General features: G+C 46.0%; 1 protein-coding gene across 1 annotated transcript in view; it reads left to right on the top strand.

Moving 5' to 3' along the window:
- Nucleotides 1–697: 697 nt before the first annotated feature.
- LOC121458314 (guanylate cyclase soluble subunit beta-2-like) overlaps nt 698–8,511 on the top strand; it is a 55,384-nt gene continuing 47,570 nt past the window's right edge. Inside the window, exons 1-2 of the mRNA XM_041667515.1 lie at nt 698–715; nt 1,337–1,410. Coding sequence (XP_041523449.1) covers nt 713–715; nt 1,337–1,410 — 77 coding nt within the window. The 5' untranslated portion in view covers nt 698–712. The remainder of the gene's footprint in view (nt 716–1,336; nt 1,411–8,511) is intronic.

Below are 8,511 nucleotides of genomic sequence, written 5' to 3'. Positions count from 1 at the left end.
CAGAATGAACCAGGCACACCATTGACCTCAGGATTTAGGGGCCGGAGACAGACAGATCTCTGAGTTCAAAGCCACCTTGGTCAATCTAGTGAGTTCCAGGACAGCCAAGGCTACATAAACACCCTGTCTTGGAAGAAAGAAAGAAAGAAAGAAAGAAAGAAAGAAAGAAAGAAAGAAGGGAGGGAGGGAGGAAAGAAGGAAGGAAGACACCAGCCATCCTCTATGGAGGGAGGGCACACACGGCAGAACCAGCACGAAGAGTCACCAATCACCAGAGTCTTGAGGGTGTGGCAGGACTGTGGCTCTCTTTCCCTTCAAGTCTCCCAACTTGCCACACACAAGTGGCAAGGCCATCTGGCCAGCCTCCTGGAGTTCTACCAGTCTCTGCTGTATGGGCTACAGCCTCCATGGGGAGAGCATGGCACCAGGCTACTGTGCTGACACTCAGGGGGATGCTTCAGGCTTCACACTTAACTCCTGAGAGCTTAGCTCAGGAGATGTGCACCCCGCCGGGGTGGCAGGTGGCAGGTCCTATTGCTCCCAACAGCAACGGCCTAGCCTTTTAGTCCCTGGGCCGGGTTCAGCAGAAGGCCGTGGTTAGTTCTAACTTCATTGTGGAATTATCTCCACAGCTGCAAGACAGCTTCCAGAGACTCAACAAACCAGGACACAGGGTGTGCAGCTTGCTCCTGGAGACACATCACTGGACATCATGGTAAGCAGCGAGCGGTGGCCTCTGTTCCTAGATTCATTTTTTAAAGACTTTATTTGCTTATTATATATGCATTTTTCTGCCTACAGGCCAGGAGAGGACACCAGATCTCATTACAGATGGTGTGAGCCATCATGTGGTTGCTGGGAATTGAACTCAGGACCTTTGGAAGAACAGTAGATGCTCTTAACCTCTGAGCCATCTCTCTGGTCCCTAGATTCATTTTCATAAAGAAAAAACAATTTGTACTTTTAGTAATTTCTTGGACCTGATGTGAAGTGTGTACCCTTAGTCTTCCAATGTTCAATGTAACACCTTTGAACCCTTCATCTAACAAAAGAAACTTCCTATTCAAAGTGGGGCCCCAAGGAGCAGGAAACACCTTCTGAAGATGTAAGATCGGAACTCCGGCTCCCACGATCCCTGTATGCACTCTACCAGCCCCTGGCTGCTCAGTTTTCCCTCCACCAGGAAAGGGTGATAGCTAGTACTCAGTGACTAGAGAACCGCAGAAAAGCCACAGTCAGCTCCCGAGGGCCACGCCCACCTGCAGATACCCACAAAAAAGCTAGGCCTAAGGTGGCATGCTTCATTTTCCAAATTTTCTCTCCTTTTGTGTTCTAGTATGGATTCATCAACACCTGTCTGCAGTCTCTTGTGACAGAGAAGTTTGGTGAAGAGACGTGGGAAAAACTGAAGTAAGTGCATCAAAAAAGAGTGAAGTACCTCGTGAGCATCTATGTGGTCTGCTGTTGTACATCAGTAGGAAGGTGAAGCACCCTGTGGGCTTCCACGTGGTTTGCTGTTTGTTTTCTTTTGCTTTGAAGGGTTCCAGTATTTTACTGATTTCTTGATGAGAGAGTCAATTGAGTGGACAACTGTACCCTTCTAATTCTCAGGGAGTTTTAGTGACTTGGAGACACTTAAACATACTAGCTAGATACAGAAAAAACTCCTTAAACCATATCTGGGTTTTGTGCAACTGTGTCCATGTGTGAGTATGTGGTTACATGTGTATTGTTTGCATGGAGAGGCCAGAGATCCATCAGGTAGCTTCCTCAATCTCTCCCACTGTCTTTTTTGAGATAGAGTATCTCACTAAACGTGGAGCTCACTGATTTGACTAGACCGTTGGCCGACAAATTCTAGGGACATGCTTGCCTCTGTTTTCCCCCACCCCTATGCTTGGGTTACCGATGTGTACCACCATGCTCTGCTTTTATGTAGGTGTTAGGGATCCAAACTTAGGTCTTCGTGTTTGTGTGACAAACACTTTACTGACTGAGGCATCTTCTCAGCCCCCCGTCTTCTCTATTCCTAAAATAAGCCTTAAAACAGGGTCCCCCAGATGTTGATAAGCATTCACAAGATGCTAGCATGAATTTCATGAATGAACTTCCTTTGCACTCTTGTCTCTCTATTCTTATGTGTCTCCCTCCTAACGGTAGGATTAAACTCAGGGCCTTGGACATGCTATGTCCTTAGCGCTGGCCCACACCTGCTCATTCATTCTTTGTCATCCCTGATGAGAGAGCAAATCGTGGGGAGAGGAAAAAGGGGGACAGGAAGGGAGTAGGAATAGAGCCCAGAGTCCTGGATGTGTCAGGCAAACACACTACTACTAAGCCATAGTGATTGGAAGCAGCACTCCAGTCCTTGGTATCCATCCTAGGGGTGCAAATGGTGCGGAATGCTCCATTTCAACCCCCCCCCCCCCCCCGGAGTTGCCTTGGTCTGGACTTGACCTCTGGGAAAGCCACCAGATACTGACCCCTCCCAGAGGCTATTTAGGCTCAAGCCAGGAAAAAGGAACACATGGTCTTGGGGTTTACGTGGCCTCCCCTCTTTCTTTCCCCGCCATGCTCCCGTGCCACCCGGGAGCGCTGCATTTATTAAATGTGGGCATCTTTAACTTGGCCTAATCTGGTCTGATTTGAGTTATTTTGCATGGGCAGAGAGGCTCATCTTAAGATTTTTCCTAACACATAGCCTCCCTCCTTCCAAATTCTTCAGATAATTCTTAGTTTTCCCTTCCTGACTTCATCCAGGAGTTTTTTCCTTAATTCTGCCATTTACAACTCCCAATAGTCCCTCGTTCGGTTTCTGTAATCTTCCTGGCTCCACACCTTCCAGTGTTACAGATTGGGGTCTAAAGGTCTCAGAAACCACCCAGTCCTCTAGAAGCAAAATGAGTGCAAAATTACGGAAGATGATTGGCTTCCCCCCTTAATCAATAACAGGTCACTCAAGACAACCTGGCACAGCTTCGTTTATTAAATCCCCCAAAATTTTACATGATAATAGCCAATTCTAGTTAAGTAAGCAGAACAAAATGGGAACTTGCCCATTGGCACTGACGGTCAGTGCAGTCCTGGGAGTCGAAAGCTATGAAGATGAGCACACGCATGATGCCGGAGCCAGCTTGTGAAAATCTGCTCTCTGGAAAGTATATAATCTTGTCCTGCATCACACATATGCACGTATATGTGAGGAAAGATATGACATCGCCTTCTATGGAATAAGTTAGAAATTAAATTCTTTGGTTGTCAAAAACAAGTCAGCCAACAAATGGAACAACACAATTTGTATTCTTGTATGTGATGCCTGCAAAGTCTGTGAGGTTCACTGTCAAGTTGTGTGACGCTATTAGGTTTAAGACCAAAGAAGCAAATTAACTCATGTAACTACCAGATCAAAAAAAAATCACAAAGCAAAAATGTAAGACAAAGCTCAAAACAAGTAATAATTGAATTTGGATTTTCTCTCAATACCTGTGAGCCAAATTCCCCCATCCCCTTTTTCCTATTTAACTTTTAAGAGGTTTTTTCTTATTTTTTTATTTAAACAAAAGAAGCAAATTAACTCATGTAACTACCAGATCAATCACACACAAAGCAAAAATGTAAGACAAAGCTCAAAACAAGTAATAATTGAATTTGGATTTTCTCTCAATACCTGTGAGCCAAATTCCCCCATCCCCTTTTTCCTATTTAACTTTTAAGAGGTTTTTCTTATTTTTTTATTTAAACAAAAGAAGCAAATTAACTCATGTAACTACCAGATCAATCACACACAAAGCAAAAATGTAAGACAAAGCTCAAAACAAGTAATAATTGAATTAGGATTTTCTCTCAATACCTGTGAGCCAAATTCCCCCATCCCCTTTTTTCTATTTAACTTTTAAGAGGCTTTTCTTATTTTTTTTTATTTAAACAAACCTAAAATGCTTAGTGAAATTTTTCTCTCTACCTCCAGTTTCAAATAAAGAAGAGCTGAGGAGGGAGTGTGTTACCTGTTAGCATGGGCTAAACTGAGGTGGAGGCAGGCACGACCCCACACCCTGGGCTCTGTGGGCGCCTGCGTTCGGGTGTTTGAAGGATCTTCCCGATCCAAACCAGCAATCATTTAGACCAAATATTTTCACTTCAAAAAGAAAGCAATGAAACAAAATAAATAAATAAATAACCTGAGGCTTGGACAGGCTAGGTGACCTGACTGACACCAACCTGCAAGTCAGGGACTAGGCCAGGACACAAATATCAGCATCAGTTTTGCCTCCCAAGGTGGGTAGGGGTAGGTACATGCATGTGGTCACCTGTAAGGGCCAGAAAAGGGCATTCAGTTCCCTGAAGTTGGGACTGTAGTTGGCTGTGAGTCTTCCAGTGTGAGCCTTGGAAACCAAACCCTGGTTCCCCGGAAGAGAAGCAGGTGTTAACTGCTAAGTCCTCTTTCCAGTGCCAGCATCCGTATCTTCAAGGGCTCCATTGGGGAGCTGCCCCGGGGAGTACTGCCTGGATGGCACAGCCTTTGTTTATAGCCATCGTGTGATGGAGGGCGAGTGTGGGGAGAACACAGGGAGAAACTCCTCCTCCGCTGAGGACTTACTTTGCGGCAGACACCTTTTTATCAAAGCCTAACAAATACACTGGAGAGCACATTGTTTCCCCTGTCCCTGAGAAGGAAACTGAGCCCTGGGAAGGCCCTTATTGGAGGCTGTGTAGTAGATAGGCCAGACTAGTCTAGCTATGAAAAGAAAGGAGAAGCACCCCTTTTTTACCTACGCTGTCTCCGGGTGACAACAGAGGAAATCTCTGTAAATACGCATTTACTGACCTCCATTGCTCTGTCTGGTGCTGTGGAAACACTGCAGGGCTAGTGAATCCAATAAATCAGTCATCCAGCCAATTTCACCATCGGCAGAGACCTTACCTTACAGACCTGGAATGTGGAAAGCAGGGCCTCACTGGTCCACAGCCCATGGATGCTGAGACCATTGTCCCAGCACAGAATGGACAGCCATCAGTCACCTAAAGCTCTGTGCCGTCTATCTCCCAGAAGATCTATGCCTGGGGGTTCCAGCCTTAGGAGGAAGAGGGCAGACAGTGAGCTCTTGCAGGCTGTGAGGTGATCACTGAGTAGGAAAAGGAAACTCTTTGAGGAGCGATGTTAGTCCCAGAAGTTACTGTATTGGGCTGTCAGTCTATATAGTTTAAGGCTACAGTTACTGGAGGGTCAAAGGTCAGAAATATGATCTACAGTCCACAAGGCCCCGGCCGAGCATCTAACCACTCAGTGAACCAGGTGTCTTGTCATGAAGGAGTGCCCATTCCGTGTAGGATTATTGCAGGTACCGAATGGGATGTGTAAGTCAGACACCCAACTTGCAGCAAGCACCCTGTAAACACTATCTGCAATCATAGAAGTCATGGTTTGTTGTCAATTTCTTTTCAAGATGCAAGCCTTGGGACAGGGAAATGGAGGGACTCTAGGGTGTGCAGTCTTCCGGACCAGACTTGAGTTGAGGCAATGCTGCTCTGATCTGTGTGTTCATGAGTCACTTGGCCCCATTCCCTAAATCTTTGATTCTGGATGAGAGGGGAATAACATGCCCACCCTCTGCGGTTGAGGAGAGGGCTGAGCAGAACAACACACCGAGGAATCTTGGAGGAACTTGGCCGTGTTCATCCCTCCTCCAAACACAGGTGCGGAGGGGGCCACCACACCCAACACTGTCAGAAACTGTTCCGCTGCTCTGGTCACTGTGTCTCCACAGCCCCTTCCTTGTCCAGAGGCAGGGTTTCTTAAGGCCGGCATGTGTTAATGAACTTTTTTTTCAACCTGATCACCCTGGTGTCCAGTGTGGGCCATCATAGCCAGTGAGAGGGAAAGACTGAGTTTTGGGCCAACACTTGGTACCGTCTCATTTCCTGTTTAGGACTAAGCTTGCCTGCCATTGTCAATCCCGCCTAGGAGAAAGGGAAGAGTTTTGGAAACTGCTGAAGTCCTCAGAAGCAGAGGTAAACAGCAATATGCTTGCTGGCATCTGAGATGCACTGTCTAAGGCAGGCCTTGCCCCCTCCTTTCCATCACAAGGCTGCATGATAGCATGGACAGACTGGCGCTCTGATTGGCTGAGCATCCCAAATCCAGGACGGAAGTGGGTTTATTAGTTTATGTGCAAACATACGGTAAGGACTTCCCTTCTTTGGATCCTTGGTGTGACCTCATGATACAGATCATGTCATCTCTTTGTGTCATCTCTTCCCACACCACTCTAAGTGGACAGGTTTCAGCATTTCCTGACACCAGAAAACCATGGATTCCAAATGATAAAAGACTTTAAGAGAGGAGCATGGGATAATTAGTTGATTGACAACTTGATGGTATTACAAAATGCATACGGCAGGGTTGAGGCACACTTTTGGGTGTATCTGTGAGGATGTTTCTGGAGGGGATTAACTGATAGAAACTCCACACTGAACATAGGTGGTGCTGTTCCCTGGGCTAGGGGCAAAGACCAAATAAAAAGGGGAGAAGGGGCATGTGGCCTAACATCTTCATTCATTTCCCTCTGACTCACCCAAATGTGAGCAGTCTCCTACTGCCATGCCTGCGCCGCTTACGTTGTCTTTCAGATTGTCATCCAGGATAAGCTACATCTTGCTAGGCATCTGGTCACAGCAGTGAGAAAAATGACCAAAACAGAGCACACGTTTGCAGGGGGATTAAAGGAAGACCACCGGGAGCAGAGGACTTAGCAAGACAATATTCAGGGCTTGTGTCATCAGGTTTTAGCAGGAGTGTCTGCTTAACCTAGACTTGAGGATGTGTTTACACGGTGTTTAGCAGTTTATGCGACTACACAGGAAAAGCCAAGAGGAAGGCCTATTCGAGAAGCACAGCTAGCTGGGAAACTGGATTCATTTAGGGAATACTATGAAAAAGAACTTCACAGAGCAGAAAACTCAGCTTACAAACATAAATCGAAACCGAGCCAAGATTGTTTGCTGCGCCGAAGGATCTCCTTTGGGCTGTGTTTAAACAACAAATTCCCTGGTGCTCTTAAAGCAGAATTTTTGCTGAAAGGGGGGAAAAAGCCATCAATTCCCATACAAAATTTAAGAAGAAATGATTAGGCAAAGTGAACTATGTCTCCAGACGTTATGACATAGATTATATTTTATATGGAATAATCAGAAACAGATGTGTGTCCTTCTCTGCTGGCCTTGCTGATTTTCCTCTCATATAGTCTAGATTTATAGGTTTCTAATTCCGAGCCACGCTTTTGTAACCTCCTGGCCTAAACCTCAACAGTGGAGGCAGCTGATAGTCTGGGAAGAGTGGGACCTTTGGGGTAAGCTTTGTCTCCAAACTATGCCCAGATTGCTCACTGGCTGAGCTGGGCCACTTTCTCCATGAGGCAGGAGCTTGCTCAGCTCCTAGCATGTGCCGAGCAGAGGTACAAGCATTGGGGAAGGAAGTGATGAGAAGACTCAGGGACTGTGTCAGGAAATGGAGTCTAGTGTGAGGAACAGAAAGCAAACAATAAACAAAAAACTTTTCAGGTTGCTCAGAGAGCTATACAAACGTAAAGCATTTGAAAGAGACTGCTTAAAGATGCAGGTCTCCCTGTAAGGTATAGAAACAGACTCTTTGGAGAGGGAATATGGTGTGGGACAAATGTCTATATTCTGTCAATTATATTTTAAATAAACGCTGATTGGCCAATAGACAGGCAGGAAGTATAGGTGGGACCACCAGACAGGAAGTAGAGGCGGGTCAAAGAGAACAGGAGAATTTTGGGAAGAAGGAAGCCCATTCCTCTGCAGTCCTGACCAGACCACAGAAGAAGCAAGATATGACTGCCCCACTAAAAAAGTTAACGAGCCATGTGGCTAACACAGATAAGAATAATGGGCTAATATGAGTTGTAAGAGTTAATAAGAAGTCTGAGATACTAAACCAATCAGTTTATAGTTAATGTAGACTTCTGTGTGATTTTGGGGTGGGGGACTTAATGACTGTGGGGACCAGGCAGGGCAGAAAACTCAGACAACGAGAATCTATGAACTGGAAGGAAAGAGCCAAGCTGGGTCAGGAAAGTGTGTGTGCTCCAGAAAGAGGGAACAGCCAATGTAAAAGATCTGAGATGAGCTGAGCTTGGTGGGAAGCAACCACCGTGCCTGGAGTATCACACGTGTGCTGTCTGAGAGAAGGTAAAAGGGGAGAAGGTTTTTAGGGATCAGAGCATCAATATGTGTAGAAGATAGGAAGGCATTGACATTTCTTTCCAGTGAGCACAGGTTACTAACCCCTGGGCTTCTTCAAGTGAAGAGGATAAATGGCCCTGGTGGTGGGGTATTCACCAGAGGAGATGCTCAGACACAGGTTTAAATCAATAGTCTTGATTAGCTGGTTGGCAAATACACTGGGTGATCAGGCTCCCAGTGTGGCACCAAGCCTTTCTCAGGGTGAACTTTTAAGAGTTAATAAGAAGCCTGAGCTAATAGGCCAACCAG

This window comes from Microtus oregoni, unplaced genomic scaffold (assembly GCF_018167655.1).
Source record: "Microtus oregoni isolate MIOR12 unplaced genomic scaffold, Mior012 000001F_ref0000356, whole genome shotgun sequence".
NCBI classification, from domain to species: Eukaryota; Metazoa; Chordata; class Mammalia; order Rodentia; family Cricetidae; genus Microtus; species Microtus oregoni.
This window is presented reverse-complemented; position numbering and strand designations above follow the sequence as displayed.